Below are 24,709 nucleotides of genomic sequence, written 5' to 3' on the forward strand. Positions count from 1 at the left end.
CCAAGGAAAGAAGTTTAGCCATATTTTATTATAAACTTAATTATTATATTATTTATTTATTAAGTTAAGTGATTAAGAAACACAAGTAGTGCGGTATAGAAGACGACAAACTTTATTGTACTCGCCAAGGGAGGAAAAAAGACGGATTCATATTTTTCATTATGTTTACAGACGAAAGACTAGAACCTGTAGAATTCAAATCATGTTGGAAAAAAGAGATGTAATTCTTTTTTTGGAATTAGAATAATTGTTCTGTTTTTTAAATTATCAAATACAAAACTGGGTCGCGGAAGAAAATTATTTACATTGACAACCGCAATACGAGGTGACTGAGAAACATTATTATGATTGTAACAAACCTCACTTATTAACTATATCAGTTTCTTTATGTGTAATATTACAGATACGTGTCTGATGCTGGCGCTCAAACACAAGATCTACAAGTGAAGGATGCTGTTTGCCAATCTTTTTATGCCAACGAGGTGGGGGTAAGTAACGAAAAGAAGATTGACAAGATTATATATATACGTGTTGTGAGCGAATTTTTCTTAGCAATTATTATTCTAATGGGTTGTGCAAGTAGGTTGTCTTCAGCCAGCGCATAGTTTTACTTGTGATTACATTTTATACTTTAAGGACATATCTTTAATTCCTTAACTCTTTTGAGATTCGATCGTTTAATGTGACCAAACATCACAACTATATATATATGTTTCAGGAAAGTAACAACAAAGAAGAAAAAACTAAATCAAAACAATATCTAAATACACACTTGATATGAAAGTATTAAATCATCTTCTCGTTACACATACAATGTGAGAAAATGTGATCTGCTAAAATTGCCATTCATTTAGCCCATGTAGCAATATCATTAATGATAAGTGTAAATTTACACTTCATAAAATTCATGTACCATCTATAAACATATGTTTATATTATGGCAGATGCATTAACTTTTATGATATGTTCCATTTTTTAAAGACACAGACAGAGAGGGACAGTCAAATAAAGCTGACTTTGGCCAAAGTTGATGATGAAAGTCTAGCTGCATTCTTGCGCTCTGTAGAACCTCTTTTTACCAAATGCATTAAAAGCAACAACAAAAGCAGAGCTTTTGAAGGTAACTTTATGTACTCTTTCTTGGTCTGCTTTTGTTTATATTATTGAACATGATAATTTGGTATACTTTGTTTAAAGAACAGTACAGGAGATTATAGGTGTATAATTAGTTAGATGAGGAGGGACTTAAGCTTTGAGAGATTGTACAGGATAGGAGTTCTGCAGAAATCTTTTCTAGTTTTTCTTTGATGGCACATGTATAAGATATCACTTATTGTCTCTATTTTGTACTTAACTGGTGATCTGCAGGTTTAGAGAAACACCCTGAAAATGAAGCTGCTTCAGTCACATGTACACATACGTTGTCCTACAGCGAACTCAATGGAGAGGTATGTATTGCTAGGTCATGCTGTATTTCTCTGTCTGAATTTATGAAAAAAAATAAGTAGATGACATTTAGAATAAGTATTTTATAGGTGTGTTACAAACAGCCTCCATGAATATCAGTGAAAAAGCAAGCTCAAACTATGGACAATATGCAAATGGGTTTTTCAAAATGTTTCTAACAATGATGACCTTTTTTTCATAAGAAACCCGTCAGAAACTTAATTAGCAAGCCTGAATGAATATGCCTTTTAAAGTTCACACTAACAATAACAAAATGATTTCCAGTCTAACATTTAACACAGTTGCAGGTAACAGGACTATCGTGGAATGCCACTGGTAGCACTCTAGCTGCTTCATATCCTTTTTTGTGGTTGAGAGCATGCAGAAGCTGCTCTTCATTCAAAGTCTTTGGAGAATTAAGTCAGCTGAAGAAATGAATATATATATAACAAATTTTGTTGGATAGAAATTCCAAAACTACAATGCAGACTTATGCACCACAGTAATTGCAAACCAGAATGAAATACATTTCTTATGCAAGCATTTAGAAGAAATTAGAGACATACATTTCTCTTTTTTATACATGCCTAAACCTGGACCTTCCTGAAAGGAAAATGAAGAAATTTTACTTCATATGTTTGGTTCAGCTAGTAGTGTTAGCAGGAAATGATAAGTTCCTTGACTTAAGCACATTTGGACGGTTTGACCATGAGGACTGGTGCACTCACAAAGCAGCTGTGGGCACTTGGAACTTGGATCGACATGGCGTAAAGGAAGACAGACCTGACTCAGTCATTGACTCCTCTTGTTGTGTGATGTGCCTGCAGTTCCACCCAGAGAATCCGGCATGGCTAGCAGGGGGAAGTTTTAATGGTAAGTAAATAACAGTCTGCATTATTACTGGTGAGTTCTGGATATAGAGTGTTGCCATAGAAACAGCAGCAATTAACTCGACATTACTCGGTCTGTTTCTCAGTTGACAGTTCAATTAATTTTCTTAATCATGAGCAATACTCATCATGTATAATATGCTCATTGCTACAATTATTTTTATATCCCAGAGCTATTTATTAGAATGATGTTCTTGCTTTATTTTTCCTTAAACCAACATGGATATGTTTCCTGCAATCATCATTGTCATCATTTTCTTGTAATGGTTGGCTATGAGATGGGATCAGCATCATTGGCACAGATTTATTATGTATGAAACCCTATCATTTGAAAATAATTATGCACTCAAAATAACCTTTGACTCTTGTTGTATAAAGGCTATGTAATGTTCCTAAGTCAGTGTATCCACAAAAACATATCAAATTTATGTTCAGAAACTTATCTTCACAAAAATTTGAATTTGTCGATACCTTAAAAAATATAATCACTCCAAACTCTATTTTACTGGAACAAAATTTAGATTTGTTTCTACAATTCCAACAAAATATCTCTCTATATTTAGGAGAAGTGCTGTTGTGGGATCTTAGCCAGGAAGATGATTTGCTCTTAGCCACATCTGGTATTGGAGATGATGCTCATCGAGAACCTGTTGTTCGTGTTCTCTGGATCACAGACACAACTAAAAAGACACAACTTAATGTAAGCAGAGTTTAGGCTTACTGAAGGGGATTCTAAAGTACCCTTTTTCTTTTAATGAAATCATAGTTACATATTCCTCTTTTTCTTCCTGTTTAGTGCAATGTGTGTAAATGTGTGTGCACGTGTAAACACATTTGTGAGCTTGACCTGATTTTTCCAGCCTGGGTCTTATTCTACAGTATATGTCAAGTCTTTTGCAGTGTGGGACACAAAGTCATCTTATCAAAAATGTAAATGGTTTAACACTTTATTCACAATGTCATTAATCTATTTAACTTTCAGATTATAAGCATTGGAGGTGATGGGAAAATTCTGATCTGGAAAGTTGATCAGAAGAAAAGAAAACTGAGACTGATTGATGGGTAAGAATCAACAAATGTACAAATATACAGGAACGTAACAGCTTGTGGCGAAACGGCCATTGACAACATTGGCCTTATATGTGTACTCAGTGTTACATATCTGAATAAATGTATTGTTCATTAAATCTTTCAACAGGATATTAAGTAAAAAAAATGCAGTCATTTTAATGCCTATGAGCATCAACAAAACACATTTGGTGAAAATGTAAAATAATGCAAAGGAAGTCGTCCCTGCCTCCCAGAATGTGAGAAGACTACAGAAGCAGTCTATGCCCTATTTTAGGAATTGCACGGTTCTTTTGCGTACCTTTTATGTGTTTCAGGTGATGTGATACATACCTAAGGGATGTAAAACACTATTTTTTCATGTTGTTTATTGATCTTAGATTTGTTGTGATGGCTCAGAGTTTGCCACCCAGCATGAAGGTGCGAGGTGTCCGTGGTGACAAAGAGATTAGCCTCACAAGCATTGTGTTCAGTCATGAAGATTCAGACACATTTCTGGTTGGATCTGAGAGTGGCTGCATTTTTAAGTGCAACATTCATGCTAAAGGCAACCCTGCAGGCAGTAAGTAGTCTGCTTTCTATGGATGCCTGTACTCTAGTGGTAGTAGATACCTTTTAATGTTTTTTTAAAAAACAGTGTTTTGAAAAAAAATGTTTTCTGTTGATATAGGTGATCTCTTATTTAGGTCTTTGAAGGCTAGATTGTACAGTATACATACACTCAGTCCAACTACTAACAGCCTGTGCCTTCATTTGTTGCTGACTTTATGGTTTTTAAGGTCATGTTGCATCATCAGTGCCACTTCGATCACCAGTAACTTTCACTTACCACCCTCACCATGGTCCAGTTCAGTCAGTAGACTGCTCTCACTATAATCGACATGCTTTCCTAACCTCAAGCATGGACCAGTGCCTTAGGGTGTACAACATGCTGCAGGTATGTGCCAACTGTTTATCTACTAATGCTCTGAAAAACGTGGGCGTTTATACATAGAAAAAAAGAGTTGCTGCCTGCAGGCCAATGATTTACTGTTCACTTATTGAAAGTAAGCAGGTTCTATCTGCATCACATTTTTCTAGGCAAGGAAACCATGTTTCTGTGTGACGTTGAGTTTAAGGTATGTTATTGGGTTCCCTTGCATCCGAGATGCAAGTTGATGGCGTTACTGTGTCAAAGCCTGTTCAGCCTGGACATTGCTGCTGTCACTGTTGCAATATTGATGTGCATATCTGCCTTTGCCTGTTGACTGCTTACATTGTTGTCTATTTATAATAATTATAAATAATAAAGGGGACATTTGTATAGCACCTTTTTTCCAGCATCAGCCAGAGGGGGGAATTGGTGTTTTATACTGTGCCAGCAACTGAGGCTATATTACGGCAAGGCACCAGCATCAGCCAAACTAAAGGCACTTAAAATATAATCACACAGACACTAATAATAAAAATGGTAGTTTATTGTGTTTTTAAGGTGAATGCCGTCAGCACAGATGCAGTCACTACAGCTCAGTTATACTACCAGCAGCAGCTGTGATTTGTAGTAGTAGTATTAGTGGAATAGAAGTGTTGGAGGTGGTGACAGCACTAACATAAAGTCAGGGCTTCTGCTTACGCAAAAAAATGCGTACAGTACGCATTAAAAGTTCGGAGGACCCCTTCAATTTTCGTCAATGGGGTCCACTTCAAATTTGGGCGAAGAACAGGGACCCCTTAAAAATCTGAAGAAGGGGTCCCTGGGACCCCAAAGAATTTAGCCTTAGCAGAAGCCCTGATAAAGTTGTTCATTATTTGCACACATGTGACCGTCATGGAAATCACATCAACACAGTGGCAGTGAAGACAATATATGAAGCAGGAAGCAGGATTATAGACACGAGACCATAGTTGACTCACATAGATCCAGAATTTAAAGCAGCAGGAAGAATGTTATCAGAAAATGGACCATACATATAGCAGAAAGTGTTGAACATTTGCAGGCTAGCAGTGATTTAAATCAGCAAATGAAAATCCTGGAGTTGAGATGATGTAGATATGGCATTTGAGACTGTTAGATGATGAAGAAGTCAAAAAAATGGGGCACAGGCTCGGGAAACAGTCCAAAACAGTGAGAGGCAAAACAAAGTGAAAAGCACAGATTAGTCAGCAGACACCAAACAAGATGAAAACACAAAGGCATCCAAAGAAGAAGAACAGGGAGAACTAGTCCCCTCCAGACAGTAAAGCAAAGGGACATCACTCTGCTTTCTTACTTTAGAGGCTTTGACTATGACTTTGCTTTTAAAACACATAAATGCTGTTTTGGGTCATAGTCAAATGTTCAAGCGTTTCATTTATACTCCAGGCTCACCCAGTTCTAATTATCGAACCCGGAGAAGGCTATCTTTTCTCATGTGCCTGGTCACCTGCTAGCCCTACTCTTCTGGCCACCACAACAGAGAGTGGTTATCTGCTGCTGTATGACCTTGGTTCTGGAAAGTTAGTGCCTATCCACCGCATTGAGGCCAGTCCCTCCAAACAGCCAGTCTTTACACTGCAGTTCAATTCTAAACAGTGAGTCTTTTCTATCATAGACATTTACAATAATAATCTGCCTTAAAATCTTGCTTTTAAAAGTGAAACAGTCATGTACAAGTGAAACAATAATAAATGAGAAAATTTTCAGGATAAAATGTGTAGAAAAGCCTAAAATCTGTAAGCCATATAACAAGATTTATGGATCAAATATTACAAAGGACCTTTCTGACACATGTTTTTTTTTTCTTGCTGCTCTTGAATGGCAGAAGTCAGCTGTTGGCAACTGGGGATGGAGTGGGCTTCATTCGTGTGTTTACCTTGAGCAAAGATCTACTGTCCTCCACAAGTCAAAAGGTTGAACAGCTGGCAAACCTGATCACTATGGGAGCAGAATGAGAAGACTGCTGCAAAATATCAAGCTATCACACCTCATCCCAGTGCTGCTTCTGGAAATTTCCTTCAAAATCATTTAAGTGATAATTACATTTGGCAATTTACTGATAAGATATTAGTACAAAAAAAAAAACACTCAACACTACACCATATGTTAATAAAGAAAGTGAAAAAGGGCTTGATATGACCAAGATTTATGATAGCATTTGAGGAATGTTTACATGATCAGCAATTCCATTAAGCATAAACTAACAGCATGTATATTACTGCAAACAGGCATGTATCCTATGGTTTTAAGAGATGACAGAAAATATGAAAATTGAAGTATTGATAGTTTTGCAGCTTAAAGATACAATGGTGTACTTAAATCATTGAATTCAGCTGCCAATGCTACAGATTTAAAATGTAAGTTAAAAATTGTAATATAACTTAATATAACCTGTGATAACTTTTGTTAAGTAGTAAAGATGATTCTCAACAATGATGTCATTTAATTTTAACCAAGTGATTTTTTTCAGAATGAAAAACTTGAGTTTGTGGAAGATTGTTGGGAGAATATATTGCACCTGTCTGATGCACAGCTTTTAAGTACTAGCCTGAGATGTATACTGAATCCCCTCATTTCTCTTTCCTTATTCCGTGTACTCTTGCCGAACTCATGAAGAAAAAAAAAGCAAACAGTACACAGAACTTCAGAAGTTACACTCATTCACAGGCAATCCTAACCACGCTGTCAGTAAAGGTCATGGACAACAGACGTAACTCACTACTGTCACCTAAGAATCTCCTTATTAAAATAGGTGAATGACTTCTTTTCTCAGCAGTAATGTTCAAGCTAAGGAGTTTGTTTGAAAGTGGGTACTGTTGGTGGGTCTTAAATTCACATTAGCTCACTCCCTGGAAAGCAGCTTATGAAAACCTTCCACTATGGAGCCAACGTACCATCTGCTTGATATAAATCAGATCATTCTTGTGCACTGCAACTGGGCTGGCAAAAACTTAGTCTTCAGCAGAATCTGAAATATCTCACTTGGCACCTAAAGCTGTATTCTGCAGCAAAGCAAGCACTGCATCCAGTTTGCTGCTCACTCTAGACTCAAGTTCTGCCAGTTGAGTGTCCAGACGAGTGACCAGACGTTGCTCCACTGCTTCCATTCGAGATTCAACTAAACTGTCTAGTTCAGCTACCATTTGTGGGGGAAGTTCATCCACCTTTGCTGTTTCACTGCTGACAATAAAGAAGAAGATTGTAATGATGGCTTTAGGGGTTGTTAATCCATAGACTGCTTATAAATTTCATGGTTGGAAATGTGTACCTGTGATTATATTTGGTTAGTTTATAATTTAAATATATATGCAAAGGACCTCAATCAACAGATAAATAGCCACGTAATATGATTATGAGGAAGGCAAATACACAAAAAAACCCTGAATTTACTAAAAGTGTTACACAAGGTTCAGAGATATATAGCAAGGGTAAGAATGATGATCTAGGTAATCATGAGCACTAGTTTCTAAGCTCTCAAAGAAACAGGTCGACAAATAAAATTTTGCTGGACATGTCGTACCTCTCTTGTTTCTGTGTATGCTTCTGCTCTGCTTCCTCTTTGTCCCTCATGCTAGAGACTTGGCTACAGACTGACTGCAAAATGCTATACAGTTTCCCTGAATCGGCATTCTGCCCCTGGGATGCTGCCATTGATGACATCATCTGCAGCAACACAGAGTTCACCTGAGAATCTGCCTGTTCGTGTGCACTATAGCATGAGGCATGTGATGCACTATAGGAAGGCATTACATTTTGATTCTGTGTGAAGTTCATAGGTATTCTAGGTGGTGTAGAAAAGGGGACACTGGAAAACATGGCCATCAGTGCTGCCATGCCTGGTTCACTGTGTTTCACTGATTCTGCTGTGCTCCTATTCAACAGAAGCTGTCTGATATCATCTATGGATCCTTGGCTGCTCTGCCAAATGTAGAAAAAAAGAAAAGCATAAAAACTGAAAATAGAATGATCTCAAATTTTCTCTAGTTAGTTGATTCCAACATCCATATGTAAGACTGAAAAAAAAAAAAAAACGGGTTTTTTTCCAACTCTCCTGTCTCTAATGGCTTGGCATGTTTTAGTGAAATGTAAAAGGAAGAGAAGCATTTTTCATTAATGTTGACATAACTTGTAGCATTATTTAGAAAAAACTGTAAGATAATACCGCTGTCTAGAAACAGAAAAAAGTAATCTGATGTTCAGAAAACTATATTGCTCAAACATACGGTAAAATATCAAAATGCAATATTTACAGAAGCAGTTTAATTAGCAGTTTTCTAGGTAATATCTCACCTTTTGAAAGCTTTCTAAAGTTTCCAGAAATGCCTTTGCTCTTTCAGACACAGAGTCACCCATGCTGTCTATGTCTCGACGAAGTCTTGCCATGTCAATGCCTTGACCAGCAGTCCTGTCTTCTTTCAGCTCTGAACATGCTTGAAGCCCTAATCTAAGATGTGCAATCTCAAAGTTTTCTCTTGGGCCAAGTGACAAAAACTGACAACAAACAGAGGCATCTTTCAAAAACAAAAGCCTTAGCTCTGTTAAAGGAATGACAATTTTGATATTTCTGAAAATTTTTATAAATGAAATAGTTCTTTGCCTCTCAAATGTAGACTTTAAAGTATCTTACAGTACTTTATATTAGTTGTAAATATAGTCACCTAATATTCATTTTATAACACTTTCACAAACTAAATTTACAGCGGTTAAAAAAAGAGTTCACCCATCCAACTCTTTTTTTTTTTAAAGTTAAAGTTGCCAACTAGTATTGCCCAGGGATTACAGAGTGCTTACCTTTACTTTCATTGCACTCAAAGGCTCTTGCAGATTGCAGTGACATGAAAAGTGGACTCTGCTACCATCTGCTTCTGAATCCTCAATATCCCGCAAACCTCTGACAGTCTGAAGATAACAGTTATTTTGGTCATACACTTCTACAATGCGTGCCTCGCTAGCAATTGTGAAACCAATTATTTTCACAGCATAAGCAGGCTTACAATGCAGTGTCATCAAACATCGATTGTCACTCAAATTGCTGTCATCATTTTCTCCTGGGATTGATTCTCTAGACACCTGAAGTCTGTGTCTTCCTAGCTCAAGGATACCAGGGCTTGATGGTTCACTGAAACATTCAGATTATTTCTTTTCAGTATTTGGGAATTGTACCAGTTTGAAAGTAATACAGGTATATAACTCAATAAACATTTATGGTACCAATTCAGTAGACATCACCTAAATAATAATGCAGTCGTGTAACAGCAGCAGATTCCAGCATAATTTCTAAATGTGAACATGTTGTTTAAAAAATAAAAAAAGCTCAAAGTGCACTTACAGCCATACATATAAACAATATATGCTGTAAATGAAAACCATGCAATGTTATCTGTAAAAATTATAATTATAGCTGTGCATCTACATATTTTTACATATTTTAAATAAGAAAAATTAATTAAATATTTTATGATAAGTACTATGTTGATATGTATTTTTTTTTTTAACAGTGACAGTGATTTCAGTCTTAGGCCACATCAGGAAAAAAACTTTTATTTATGGGCCACACATACATCCAAAGCCGCATTAATTATCCGAATAGCATCCCTGCTACTGTATCTCGACGATTTTCTTTTAAATTGCATTACAAGCACAGTTGCGTGTGTTTTTATCAGACTTAAGTAATATAACTGCGTAAATGCCGCAGCGTCTTCATTTCTTATGCAATTAATAATAATACTAGAAAAGTAGTGAAGCTGATCTCATTAATGGTTTGATCACATTATTTTGCGCATGCATGCATTATAACATATATATCATTTCACAAACCTGCACTCTTCCTCTGTGCGGACGACATACTCGATAATCTTGTTGGGGTCGCTGTCTATTTCCCACGTAAAGAAAACTGTACAATATTCAGTCATCTCAAAAGATGTCGGTAAACATGAAATGTATATCGCTTTCGTTTGTGAAATGTATATTTCGCCTCTAAATAGTCCTCGCTACGCCCAAGTTGCGTGGAATGACTTCCCCTTAAACATTATCTGAAACAATGGTGTAAACATACAACAAAACAAGTTCATATAATAACTTTTGCTTTGATTGGACAGATCCCGTGATAGCTCAGTTGGTAGAGCGGAGGACTGTAGTGGTCAGAAAGCAATCCTTAGGTCGGTGGTTCGAATCCGCCTCGCGGGAACTTCCATTTTTTTAAAACTCATTTGCATCTTCGAATCCACCTCGCAGGAACTTCTATTATTTTTCAATTCATTTGCATCTAAAGATTATCGCACTCTATGATTGTTTAAATAACTCTCACTTTTTTTAAATCACTCTCACTGTCGTACACATACCTGGTTTTTTTTCCCCTCAGCATTCGCACATCACGCACCTATAGAACTTCAGAGTTAGAAATTAAGATGGCATTATGGTACCAGCTCCATGCGAAAATTAAACGAGTATATATTATTATATAGTTTTCATAACATACGCTCATCTTAAGTTTCGTCGATAAATCAATTCTAGCGATTGCTTGTAGCATACCTCTATGATTGAACCACGAACTAATATCCCCGTCTTTGGATTGAACTATCGAGCACAAGGGAAGCTACAGCAAAGTTAGGACTTGAATCAGAGTATTTGTTTGTCTCCCCTTCACCGTCTAACGAACCTGTTCCTCGACGCGTGGGGGCAAACAAAACCTTCAAACCAGACGAGAAATAAATGCATCGATAGACAAAGATAAAGAGAAACAGAATGACCGATGAAGACTGGTTCTGCCATTAAACGAAAAAAACAGTATACTAAGGGGAGAGGGCAGATATAGGAAAAATGAGAAAATTTAGCTGCCTAGTGCTGTATTACAGTGGCGGTGCAAATGCCTAAAAGATTTTACATTTAAATTTGATGATCGGAGAAAAGTTTGTGCTTAATGCGTTATCAGTTATCAAAAATTACTGGAATGACTCACGTGCGTGCGTGAGCACGATCGCGTGTGAGTAAGGATGAGCCTGCACTAAACAAGGGAATGCTTGCTTATTCGTATAACAATAATAATAGGGGTTCTGATGTATTTTTTAAAAAATTGCACGTGTGTTTTTTTTCCCACAGACATTTTACTCGAAGCGTTATAAACAACTTGTGTGGTATTATTTATGTGTGTGTGTGTTAGGGAGTGAATGAGAGACTGAAAATGTTAATTCACTCATTACTTTGCTTACTTCTCGAGCGGTATTTGCTGCTCCGAGGGAGAAGAGGAAAGGACAAAGGCAATAGTTACATTGTCCCGTCTCTGACTTGGTGACATCCATCTCCTCTAAACATCAAGATGTAAGAGAGAGAGTGTGAAAGAAGTAATGACTTCCTTTGTGCTTTGTTTCCTTTTTGCGTTCATTCTGTATCCAATTTTGCACCATGCAAAGATCTACATGTCATTTTCCGGAAGAACTAAAAGTAGGAAAAATAAATTAAATAAAGAACGCAAAAATATTAACTTTAAAACATGGGGTTAAGACTGTGTCGAAAGAAAGATTTTTAAAAATCGCATTTAAGAATGAGTGACAGAGATCAAAGGAAGCAGGGTGTAGTCGATTAAGTTGAATTTTATCAGAGGAAGCAGCGCATTACAGTTTGAAGCTACCGTAGAAAGAAGACTGGTCACAGCTGCAGCTTGGAAATTAGAACTGAAGACGAACTTCATTGTTCCTGGGCCGTTCTAAGTTCTTGAAGACTTGCAGACCTTTCGTTATCGTTGGGGCGCCGCGCTAGCCAGGAACGGCGACCCATGGGAGTCAGCCTCAAAGGCAGACAACTCTTTGGCATTCGCCTTTACAAGGCACAGACTACTCTGCGGACTTCACTTGTGCACTCTCGTAAGACCTCTGCACAGTCATACGGATATCTTTATTTACTAAAAGAAAGAAAGAAAGAAAAAAAGAAAGAAAGAAAGAAAGAAAGAAAGAGCATTGTTAAGAAATATCACTGGAAATAAATTTAGCATCGAAGTCCAACCTATGTGGCTCGAACAGATGACTAATATTGTTTGAATAAATCTTCCCCGATCCTGAAATTTAACGAACACTTTCTGTGGCCTCCTCTAAAAGCGCGGACGTTACGTTAAAGACGGATGCTGTTGTCTGGAATTACATTTGATAAGAAAAGTGAAGCCAGTGCCGTCGCCGTTGGAAGGAAGGCGAGCACCAAATCCACAAAAATTCTCAGGCTTTCGTCTTCGCATTATACTCTGCCGCAGTGTTAGAAACCTCGGCGAATAAGCTCGACTCTTGTGAAGGATGCAGCATTTTCCCCAAAGCTTATTTCCGCAAGACGTACTGTCCGGACGATTTTTTTTTTAAATTTGTAATGAAAGAGCAAGGTGCAACAGAGACTGGAGAGCTTCTGGAAAGCAGACACAGGCATCGTGGAACATCGTGTCCAATAAGCTTCAGCCTAAGTGGCCAGATAGCGCTCTCTAACTGCGGAGGAGGAAGGCAAAAAGAGAGGCAATTTATAAAATGTCAGACAACACAAGGCTACGTCTGTAGGTGCTGTGATACCTTGGTATTCATCTTAACCACACGCTGGAGTCCCCCGGGCCGTCTGGACAATGGAAGGTTCAAACTGGCCTTTGTCCTCCGATTGCCCGTATACTTTCCCTTTCACCTCTTGATAGGGGGTCAGTTAACTAGTTAGAGGAACATTGGACAGAACAAAGACTGCAAACACGGGGTGATCAAAGTATTATTCCGTACATCGTCTTTTGTTGTTGTTGTTGTTGATCTTGTTCTTTTTGTGTGTGCAGTGCTATTATTATTGCTCTTCCTTCTCGGTTTTCCTTCGTCACAGCTGCACTTCACTGATGAACATTTTGTATGTGGCACATGTCTTTGCAGTTTCATAAACTTGTTTTTGTTTATTTGATTCCTTTTTCTTTTTCTTTACCAGATGTTGGCTTTCTCGGTATAAAATTACGCTTTTTTAGGATTTGTCAGGTAACATGAGGTGCAACAGGTTTTTGTTTCCCAGGTTTCGCCTAAGAGATCAGATCATTCATGTAAAGGATAAAATCACCAATGCCACCAAGTATATGGTTGCACTTTCTTTTTTCTTTTTTTTTTTCTTTCTTTTTTTTTTTTTTTTTTTTTGCCACGATGTGACGGCTGGTGAGGGATGGGGGAAATGAGAGCCCGGAAACCTAAACCGTTAAAGTAAGGACCATTTTTCCGTTGTACTTAAAAATACAGAGCTACTGGAAACACCAAACTGAATAAATTCGTGCTGAGGCCAAACCTGATTTTCCCAGAAGTTCAGAAGGTCAGTGGAGAGGGAGGCATTCCTCTTCCACCCCATCTCCCACCTTTTAGTCCCAGTTTTCCAACACAAAATACACTGGCGCACCAGGGCTGGAACACTCATGGCTCTAGCATGTACTCGGGAATATAAAATAAAACTCGACGTTTAAAAAAAAAAAAAAAAAAAATCTGCAAAAAGCGGGAGTTTTCTCGGCATTTCCACATCAGTTAAACTTAATATTCAAGCCGTCCATCACAACGAAACGCGCTGTCAACAAGCGAAGATAGAACAAAATTTCCCTGCAGTTTATGGACCTCAAAAGCAGGCGCGCAGATAGCACCCGGGGGGGACGACGCTATCGGCATCGGGTTAGCCGGTCGGGCCGACATGGTGCCAAACTTCCTTAGCGAAAAAGAAAGTAAGTTTATTCGTCTGGTGTTCGCGCTGCAAAATGTAAAAGGTAGAAAATGTCGTGGAGAGGGCTTGATGTTGCCATTAATGATAAAGAAAATGGAAAAGAAAAGAAGAAAAAGAAGCATATGTAATATTTCTTGAGCGGTGAAATGAAAACAATGGATAGTGAAAATGGTTTGTGGAAATGGCAGGAACCTTACCTTTAAAAAAAGAGGTGTTGCAGGATTGAAGAACTACCAGGATGAGCAGTATTATTCCCTCTCCAAGTAAATGCTTACCCCCTACCTCTCCCCTTCCCCAGAAAAAGAGTTTAATGTTGAATGGTTAATATCGAATGGGAAATATCGAAATCCTTCGTTCATACGGTAAGTAGTTTCAATAGGCAGTTTGCGCACGAGTAAACAATTGGTTTGCTGCGTGCAATCTTTCTTTCGAAAAAAAAAAAAAATTCCCGTTCATTGCTTCTGCAGGGAAATAAATTCGTAAACATCCGTTAACACTTGTAGCATTCGTGCCACATATGTATTCAAGACTATATACTGCGTACGGCAAGGAAGGGGAGGGGGCGGGAGGAGTGTCTCGACAGACACAGCACCCCCTGTCTTTATCATGATGGGCCGACTCCTAAACTGCTGCAACTTGTAGGTGCTTTCTGGTTGTGTATACTAGCGCTCGACCTCTGGCTTGGCAAATGTGTATCTCAGATTTGCCGTCAGTCGACCCCATAGTCCGCCGGTGTTTATCCCAGGGTTATTTTCAGTCGGTCCAGGCCTCGTCAAATATTTCTCCCGCTTTTGCTTCTTGTCTTTGTTTTAGTGGTGTGTTTGCAGTGTTAAAAATAATTTTAAAAAATCAGAGGAGATTTTTGTTCACGCGTGAACATGAACACAATCTAGGTTGTTGCAGATCATGTGCTTATACAATTTTTTTTAAATTTTAGTTGTGAAGATCGGTGGTGGTGGAGGAGTAGTGTTAGATTTTCACTAGTGTTGCTTGTACAGAGCTCGCGCATATATGTTCAGTGTAAGATGCCCCAGTCGGATGAGTGTTTCTCCTTGTTTCTCATCCCCTCTGTCTCTCTCTCTCTGTGAGTGAGTGCAACAAGCAAATTCTAAAAAAGATAAGGATGCCAAAAGTCCCTTGCTAGAAACTGCTTGATGTTTGGGCTTCAGTCGAACGTCGTTACATCTGTACACCAGATGCCTTAACACTTACGAACCTCACATTGAATCTTCACCTATCACCAGCGAAAAGCTGAAGTCAGCACAGCAGATAAGGATGAAGGATCAGGGACATTAATTATACTATGGCTGAACCTGCGAGAAAAGTGCGAGACCCCTCCGTGACATCTCTGTTTCCTCTCAGCTTCTCACAAGACGAGTGCGGCATTGATGGTGTCATGAGTGTATTTACACACAACTCTAGGAGAACGATAAAAATAGTTTACCTGTAAGATACAACTAAATAATACACGTGTAATATATGATAGCTAGTCCTGATGGTCTAAACTGTTCATGTGGAATTTTACGTTTTTATTATTTGTCTTGTTAATAACTATACACTTTTGGTGTATTCTTTGAACCCTCTTGAAACAAATCAAGTAGTTTCCTTAGTAAAGAGCTCGACGAGGCTGCGAACAGTTCTCGTTCACCCACTCTCTCTCTCACTAACACACACACACAGAACATAGTATCTCAAAAACCACGATAGAGCGACCCGAGACCCGTCAGAAGAAGCAAGGCGCAAGGAAAGTTTTTTGAAGGTTTGTTTCCTTTCATTATTCACAGCGAATACGAGTGATAGATGAGGTCTACGGCGCTGAATCAACGTCGGATTTATTCATTTGCTGCTGGGAGTTTATCTGCCCTGCATTATGCCGTCGTCTGCCAGAGTGCCCTTGCTGGGGCCGGCGACGCCCGGACCGAGCCAGCGAGTCTGCCGGCAAGGCTTGAGCCATTAGATAAGGCCCGCCTGCCTCCCCTTCCACCTCCCCTTCGCCGAATTAGCGAGACGGACTCCCGACGACGAAGGACGCAACACCAGCTCCGACACAAAAGCTGGCATTATGAAAAACTGGACCCCCGCCATCAGACCACCGTCAAGGGAGATAACGCCTGCAGGCTGTTGATGCCGTCGTCTGCAACATGTTTACGGCCGACGGCAAAGCGAGTCGCTCTCTGCCACGACGACGACAACAGAGAGGGTGTCTCGCCTCCGTCGCCGCCGCCGCCACCACCACCTTATCTCATCGCCAGTTGCAGCGCATGCAGCAAAGCCTAAAGACCTGTGGGTGAGAGGAGGAAAAAAAAACCCCTACGATATGGGGATATTTCAGGCGAAGGAAAGTGTTTGGTATCTGGTGGCACCTTACTACAGTGTCTTTTAATTTCCCGTTTAAGTGAATATCTGAATGTACAGACAGCATCCGACCATCTATCCCAAATGTAGGGCATATAAGTGCTTGTAATCTCCATACTGAATTTCGTCTTGCACGCAGCGTTTCCATATCTACACAGAGCACTACCACATTCAGGTATAAGATGCCCTGTGTAAACAAGAACAGGTACTCACTACTCTGTGTGTGTGCTTCCCTAAGTGAGTGTACTCCCCACTCACATGCATGTATGCACGCACGCAAGGAAAGAACAACGAGCTGTTATCCCCACAACTTTATTCTGTTATCCACAGAATATTTTTTGAGGATGCGAGGAAAAGGGTCTCCAAGTGCTTAATTTTCGTTTCAACTCGTTTTAACCGTTTTATTTTGATTTATGTATTTATTTTTGTACGCTGGCTGTGCAACGATAAACCCACTCGCACTCGAAGACGGTCTCTCAGGAACCATCACTCTGGCGACTGCCTCATGATGCCGCTGCCGATAGCCCGCCCTTGGCATGGGAGACGTCTGCTCGCTGACAATGCAGTCCGTTGTCGGTGGTGATGCGTCTGCCCCACGCAGGTTTGCGTTGTCGCCTGCAGTTCCTGCAGTATCTGCCGTCTGATGGCGGGGGCGGCGTCTGCAGGCTGCGATGGAGCCCTGATAACGGTTGCTACGTGTGCTGCAGCTCTTGACTACAGTCGGTCGGTACATCAAACGTACAGAGGCTGTTAGCTGCACGTGCGCGTGCGTGTGTGTGTCAGTGTGTGTATTTTATTTTTTAAAAAAAGAAGAAAGAGAGAAGAAAAAGAGGAAAAGGACTGAATATAAGTTTTTCCCTTTCTCTCTCTCTCACACCTGACGACACTCCCCAACCACCCACCACCTTGAGTCAATCCGTGCGATCAGAATGATGTTCTCACAATGTTCCCTTTCTATAAAAGCGTTCCCAAATAATGGGCGAAACCACTCTTGTTCATCCATCCATCATACACGGTCGGCTTGCCGGGTGACGAGGTATGTGACACACGGTTTAGACCTCTGTGTCCCCCACCCCACCCCTTCAAACAGCCGGCAGACGAATCCACGTCACACACAGCAAGACCTGTCTTCGAGACACTCGTCTCGTATCTACATTGCTGAACCGTGGTCAAAGTTTCGAACCAAGGATTTTGAGGTTCTGGGTTCTGTCACAACACGACTGTTTTGGGGGTTGATGTTTTCAGTACTGACTTCTGCCTCGTCTTTTTATGGTGTCCAATGAAAATGCAGAACTGTTAGAGATCGGGGAACCGGATAACGTTGTGGCTCGAACAGCCAGTGTAGTGAGAACTGGGTTCAGATCTCGTTTCAGGGCACCTGTTCGCAGTTCTGACCATGAAATCTTTTTTCAAGGTAGTAAGGTGAAATCACCTTTAGGTTGATGCACCTTCCTGTTAATTGACCTTTCAACCAGTTCAGTACTTTCAGTAGCTTAACTGGAGACTGTTTTCGTTACAGTAATGGTTTCCAGTGGATATGCTGCAGGTTTTTGTTTTCAATGTATCTCTTATTTATATTTCGTATGCACTTTCATTCTTGGAGAAATTTTGACTGCAAGCATGCTTAACACATTAACTCGACATCTCTGATCGTTAGTTTTGGGGTTAGGTTTGCAGTTTAACGTTAAGGTTAGAGTTTAAGAAAGAGAGAAACAGAGAAAGAAACTAAGACAATGAAAAATCTAGCCACTAAATTGTTTCGAACATTTGCTGGAATTTCCTGTAACGGTGATTTGATTTAGGACCTCTCACGTGACAGCCTGAAATCATTAGCTCGCCAGAGCTTGTCCGTGGGGACGTTAACTGCACGCGACGCAAACGATGAATGATGCCAAGTGAGAATTGCACCATGTGAGAACCATGCGACGTGTCTGGAAAATCCTCCCGACGCTAAATTCACTTTAAGCGCGCACAGAACAGCCCCGCGCTCGTCCGCAGACGTGAGACCTTCTGTTCTTGTAATCGGGGAGCTGTCGCTTTAAATGATTCAGCTTCAGTTTACAGTTTTCGGGGCGAGGCGGTTCGTTTCCTCAGGAGAAGATCAGTTGTCGTGAGCTCAGGCTGTAAGTCGAGATCGAAAATGCCAGACCTGTTTGTCGACCTGTCTACCGCCTTTCTCTAGCTAGACGATTGTAGGTTTGCATATATTCTTAACACAGATATATTATTATCATTACTCACTCTATATATTCTTCATGTGTACACCAGACTATACACATGGGCGTACGCTGAGGCCGTTATTCACAAAACGATACGAGGAGAAGGAAGAGAAAAGGAATGAGGAAGAGATGAACCAAACTCACTCTCTCTCACTCACACACACACACTATCTTTCTCTCATTCTTAAGCATCCCACCATAGAGTATAGATATATCTATGCTCTCTGCCCACACCCCATCCACACACTCACATGCACACCAATAACAAAACAGTAACAAAAGCAGCACTAACAACTTTCAGAAATAGTTTGCGTGAGATTTTTCTTTCCCTCTCCCCCCCCAACACACACTTCATCAGCAATCCAGCTTAAGTCCCGTGACACATTCCTTTCTTTTCAATCTGTTCAATGCGAGGGAATATATTTACACCAAAACATATCCAGGCTTTTGGTTTCCGTTGTCATCTCATATTAATCAGGGTCATGTACCGAGGTCTGTGGTACTAGTGTCATCAGGATCATGTCACTAACATTACGGAGGTTCACAGCATTTTGACACTGACATCGCATGGTTCACATGAGGTCGAGCCTGACAGCCCTGCGGTCTTTCTATATGTTTCTCGGCAAAGAGGTATTCGTGAGATAATGTTTAAAGAAACAAGCCAACTGAATTCTTGTGTCAGCAGTTATAGAACATATGTTAAGGCGTCCTCATTCGAAGAGATGCGCTGGTAGCAGCAACATTCCAAAGAAAGAGAGGAAACAAGGCCATTAAATCTGGTCCCCACGTGACCAAACCCAGCTTCGTCTGTAATAAAGTATCTGCCCCTTTCAGCCGAGAACTTGCGAAGTTGCAACTCGGTGGTTCAGCCTAGAAACCCACGAATGTCAATATGATTTTAAAATGATATTTTCCCGTTCTAAACTGACTCTTAACCCCACGGGGGTCGGGGGGAGGAGAAAGCTGCTACAGAGGGGCTACTCTAGGGGGCTGATGGGAAGGGGCCGTGTCAATGATACTCAGGTATGAGCACTCTATCGGGCTTGCGTTGCCAGGCTTCCGAAGCGGCCGTGGGCATTGCCGGCTCCTGGGCCAACAAGAAAATGAACACCGGGGCCTTGTTGCTCCTATCTGCCGGTGAGTCAAAAACGATGTAGAATATTCTTAACGGTGTTTTAATGTTTGGTACCACACCATCACCGTGCACCACCGCTGTTCCCTGGCGTCCGACGCTCTCTACCTGCTCGACTGTTTTTGTTCTGTCTGTGTGTGTGTGTTTGAACTTGCTTTGGGGAGAAGTCTCAATATGAGGCTCAATATACTGATATTATCTAATGACATTCACAGTTAACGTCAACGTCGATGAGCGCTGCTTCTGACTTTGCAAATAGGAATAATTTTGGACAAGTCATTTCCATTTCATGGCGCAGCTATTTCAAATGACTGGGAAAGGCTAGGGGAATATTTCTCATCAACTGAAGTAGCCGAATCATGATAGCATCGTCTTCTTTTTTTGACAAATATTTTTCGGAGTTAGTTAAGTCATAAACACCAAAAAACCATAGACACGCAGACAGACAGGCAAACAGAGGCAGGCAGATTTCGGTAGTTATGATTTGTAATACTTGTAAAAAATAAATCAAGACTATCAAGACACCGCCACCCGTTTCAGCTTAATGAGAAATGAAACTGTCAAAAATTCAGCTAAACCTTCCTCTTGCATCCCTCTTCCCTTCTTTTAACCAGACTCCTACTCCACCTCCACTCTCCCTGCCTATCTGTCAGACCATGTGCTCCAGCACAAACGTCAAAACCAAAATAAACGCCGATCTCTTTTTTTCCAGAAAATTCCATCATTAAAGTGGGCGACTTGCAAACAGCAACGCTGGAAGGGAACTGAAGGCTTACAAAAAAAATTCAAGTGCCTTCATACTGACTCATAGAAGGCGACATTAAGTGTTTCCAGTCAGGCGGGACCCACAGTCTTCTCGTCTGTAAGCTTAAAGAAGAAATCCTCTTATCCCACTCATAAACACGTCTGTGTTTCTAAAGACGGAGCCAGAACCCAGACAGCAGGAGGAGGAGGAGGACTCGAGCAGGAGACGCGGTCAGTGCTGGGATTACGCGCGGAGAATGAAACCCTCGTTTGAAGTTCGCGTGCATATGAAGTGTAGGCAGGTGTGTGTGTGTGTGAGAGAGAGAGAGAGAAAGAGAAAGAGAAAGAGAAAGAGAAAGAGAAAGAGAAAGAGAAAGAGAAAGAATAGTCAAATTGCAAAATTGTCATGGAAATGAAAGTGGTCTTGTTTTCAATACGTGTGCTTTGTGATTTACCGAGAGGCGAACTGAATGTATCCCCTTAAAAAGTACAAACGGGAGAAACCTGTGCCGAAAAGGAGCTTCAATCAAGGGAAATGTAACCACCCCACCAATCAAGTGTAGCCCACTCATCAACAATCCTCGTCCAGTGTTTTCAGCCACTCTCAAGAGAGCGCCGGTTGCAGGGAGAAAGGCATGCAACCCCCACATTCACAGTGATCCCAGCCACTCACCAGTGATCCCAGCCACACACCAGTGATCCCAGCCACTCACAGTGATCCCAGCCACTCACAGCGATCCCAGCCACTCAGAGTGATCCCAGCCACTCACCAGTGATCCCAGCCACTCACAGTGATCCCAGCCACTCACAGTGATCCCAGCCACTCACAGCGATCCCAGCCACTCAGAGTGATCCCAGCCACACACCAGTGATCCCAGCCACTCACTCGGACAGCAGCGAAAGTGGCTGGTACTGTTCTGTCCCCAACCTCACATATATTTGATATTTTTGCTTTGTTTTGTGTCAGTAGGGGTTGGTGGATAATGATGGCTGTCAAGATCACAAAAGTTTTCACCTTTTTAGTACAAACAGACGCAGTTCACTGCCTTCGGGAGAATTTTGTAGACTTCAAGGCTGGCGTGGATTTTGACAAGAAAGATGTGACTTCGCTTCATTTGGAAGTCTAAACAATGCTACCTAGTGAATTTAGTCTTAGAGTCACACTTCCTGCCATCTCGTCCCTTTGTTTACATTCGTATAATAGCAGAAGCGCATGCAACAAAGCTATACAAACAGGTAACACAGCCACACAACACTACTCTACTTCCCTCCCTCTCTCTATATATATAAACAACAGAAATAGCAGCAAAATTTCTCATGGAAATTTTTTTTTATCGAGAATATTCGACCAAACCCAGGGCTGACTAACGGACACACACACAGAGGTTAGTGGCGGGGACTCGACTATAGTTGCATGCAGTCACTGAAGCAGAACAGTCGCCATGCTCTGTGCTTCGGTGACACCTGGTGATTGTGACACCTGGCAGTGGCAGGCAAGTGTGAGTGCAGGGTGCAGTTCGGTCACCGTTGCTGAGCACATGCACGACAATCACACGCCAGCTGGGCCCCTGACACACTCGACTGACCTGCGCACGCACATACACATTTCTTGTGTCTCAGTCAGCGCGACAGACTACTTGTCACACAGTCTAGAACACAAAGACACTAGGAGTGACTAAGATGTCACAACAGTGATGCTCACATAGGTAACTACAGATTCCTTGGATGTTCGTGGGGCAAAGTTGTTCGACGTTCACCATGAAAATATAATTGCTTTTATTCCTGCATTGTAATTAGTTGAGTGTAATTCTGGTCGATTGCTGAAACCAAGAATTTTCTGTCTCTGTCACACACACACAACTTGCCTCTGATTATTTTGTTTTGCTTCAGACAAACAAATATACTGATACTGATGTAAATAATGTCCCGGCATAACTTTTAAACATACTTGATTCCCCCTCCCTTTCTTCTGAAACGGTTCTATTCTATATTCAGTGGTTCTCTCTCTCTCACACACAAACACAAGATTTCCTTCATTTAAAAAAATGTTAGTTCTCGGTTGCCACGCCCATCCTGCCAGTCAATCTTTGAGTGGCGGGTAATTGGCCACGCCTTCCCTCCCTGGCCCTCGTGTGCGTTGAGAAGGCAGACGGCGCATGGCGCCAACTAGGGAGTTTCCGCAATGAATGTGAATAAATTATGTCAAAACAGCGAACATTAAAGGGGATGATGTTTTAATGCTTGGCCTTAATAATGTGAGTCTTGTGCACTCAGAGACTGGCTCCGTAATGAGGTGACTATGTCGGCCTCGCTTTCCGCACAGCTTAGTGCTCTCCCATGAACATCGCCGCTGGCTTTTTCGTATTTACTGCTGTAAATATTTTACTTCCACTTTTAAACTGTTTCCATGCGACGAAAGAGAAAATCAAAAAAGTCTCTGAAAATAAAATGGCGCATTTCCTCCGGGTGTATGCCTCTATGAGAAAATCGGTTTATTGATATAAATTCTGTTACTTAGAGAGTATTCTTGTTCTTTCTTTCTTGTCTTCTTCCTTGTAGCCTCCGTCCTAATAAGAGATAATTTCCCTCGTATTTTCTTTTTCTTACCGATCATAAAAGGTCTCATTGTATGTAGGAGCATGAACTGTGTTTTGTAACTGATATATCGTACCGAGTGTACAATGGCCGTTAAGACGATTAACTCTGTCTTTCAATATAAGAATGACATGAATGGCGGAAGGTTCTCGGGTGAGTTTTTATTTTAACTGAACAAACAAGGACACTTATATTTGTCGTAGCTGCTTGCTGTGGGTGTCTGCCTGGTTTGCCTGGGAAATGCTTGCCACAGGAGGTAGGCGGCAGAACTTCTAGAACCCTTTGGAAGAAGCAGACGTCAGCACGACAGGTAAAGACACGTGACTGCAAGAGGTCGCAAGGTCGCACTGCACCCTGAAATGACATTTTGTCTTCTTGTGCCTCGAGATGCGACCGCCATTTGTTTGGATGCTCAGGACGAGCTCGCCCCGTCAGCTGTTGTCAAACACGCGCCACCAAGCCGGTGCCACCTGGTGGGAGAGCAGGGGAGACCATTCGGCGGGACACGCCAGCCTGCGCCTTGTTGCGGTTTTAATGATTCATAACGGGACAGCTATTTCCAAATTTCAGCTGCTGGTGGCGCCGTGAAGACCTCTTTCTCTCTCGCCCACCCATCCTTGAACACAGAACCCGCCCCATGCACGTGCATGTTCGCAGCAGCACGCTGTCGCTCGCATGGAGGGAGGTCTCATCACCATTTGCTTCATCCGTACTGGAGGTACCCACGTGTGTAGTTTCGGGGAGAAAAAATGTTCTTTATTTCTGTAAAGATTTGGTGATATCGCACGGAACAACAACACGTGGCCACAGGATTTTAGTTATTGTGCATCGAAACAATGGAACTGTTTCCCTTTCCATACCCGCCACCTACCCACTACTGAATCCTTTAAACGTTCACTGAAAACCCACCTCTTCCATACACCCTTTCCCACCATGCTAGTCCTTTTTCACACCCTTCCCAGCTCGTCTTACTTTTGTAGTATCATGATAATTTCAGTTCTTGTTATTTGGTTCATCTTTGCGTTTTCTTTATTTGTTTTATTCATTACTAGTACTGTTGTTTATTCTTTCATAGTTCATTTGTTATTTATTTGTTTCCTGTCCCTTGAATGATGTCCATGTTTCGTTCTTGTTCTTAGGCGCTAAGAGCATGCATGATCCTTAGGAGTATGATCTTTACAAATTTTGTATTTAGCAGTAGCATGTTGTCATTACACCCGCTTCTGGGAAAGCCGTGATGTAAGTCTGCAGTCAGGAAGGGGCATTAAAAAAATGAGAAACGAAATATTTTGCTTTCAAGATGAAAACAAAAAATGTACGAAGTCCGTTCAATCGAGAGAATCCACAGTAAGTCAGTTCTACCACGTGACACAACTTTATTACTTTTTGGTTTTGGCGGGTGCGGGTGTGGGTGTGGGATTTAGTGATGTTCTCGCTCTAGAAGTCAAGCAACATCCTCTTCCACCCCCTCTTCGCGCCTCATTCCCACAAACCACTGCGGTTCACCAACGGGTAAACGCAAGTGGCAAGCCAGATCAAGGTGGCAGACGATCAAAGTAGTCCCGCAGGGAGGGCGGAGTGATTTCTCGTGGCGCGACCTTGATGGAGC

General features: G+C 41.1%; 2 protein-coding genes and 1 non-coding gene across 4 annotated transcripts; 2 read left to right on the forward strand and 1 right to left on the reverse strand.

The window, feature by feature from the left end:
* Positions 1-42: 42 nt before the first annotated feature.
* LOC112564903 (WD repeat-containing protein 34-like) lies at positions 43-6,795 on the forward strand. The gene is made up of 12 exons (XM_025240010.1): positions 43-220; positions 404-488; positions 982-1,120; positions 1,369-1,448; positions 1,749-1,801; positions 2,138-2,319; positions 2,900-3,036; positions 3,319-3,398; positions 3,785-3,966; positions 4,184-4,341; positions 5,746-5,954; positions 6,185-6,795. Exons 1-12 carry the CDS (start codon positions 162-164, stop codon positions 6,312-6,314), a joined length of 1,494 nt encoding a protein of 497 aa, XP_025095795.1. The 5' UTR covers positions 43-161; the 3' UTR covers positions 6,315-6,795.
* Positions 6,493-10,387, reverse strand: LOC112564904. Of its 2 annotated transcripts, none has more exons than XM_025240012.1 (5): positions 10,177-10,387; positions 9,151-9,478; positions 8,650-8,850; positions 7,880-8,277; positions 6,493-7,536 (listed from the first exon to the last, which is right to left on the reverse strand). In XM_025240012.1, the coding sequence occupies exons 1-5, from the start codon at positions 10,269-10,271 to the stop codon at positions 7,338-7,340; spliced, it is 1,221 nt and encodes a 406-aa protein (XP_025095797.1). In that variant the 5' UTR covers positions 10,272-10,387; the 3' UTR covers positions 6,493-7,337. The 2 variants fall into 2 exon arrangements, with proteins under 2 accessions (XP_025095797.1, XP_025095796.1); XM_025240011.1 differs by having other exon boundaries at positions 6,493-7,539.
* Positions 10,388-10,459: 72 nt separating this feature from the next.
* Trnay-gua lies at positions 10,460-10,545 on the forward strand. The gene is given in 2 exon segments: positions 10,460-10,496; positions 10,510-10,545. It is a non-coding gene; the product is annotated as a tRNA-Tyr (tRNA).
* The last annotated feature ends 14,164 nt before the right edge of the window (positions 10,546-24,709 follow it).

This window comes from Pomacea canaliculata, linkage group LG5, assembly GCF_003073045.1.
Source record: "Pomacea canaliculata isolate SZHN2017 linkage group LG5, ASM307304v1, whole genome shotgun sequence".
NCBI classification, from domain to species: Eukaryota; Metazoa; Mollusca; class Gastropoda; order Architaenioglossa; family Ampullariidae; genus Pomacea; species Pomacea canaliculata.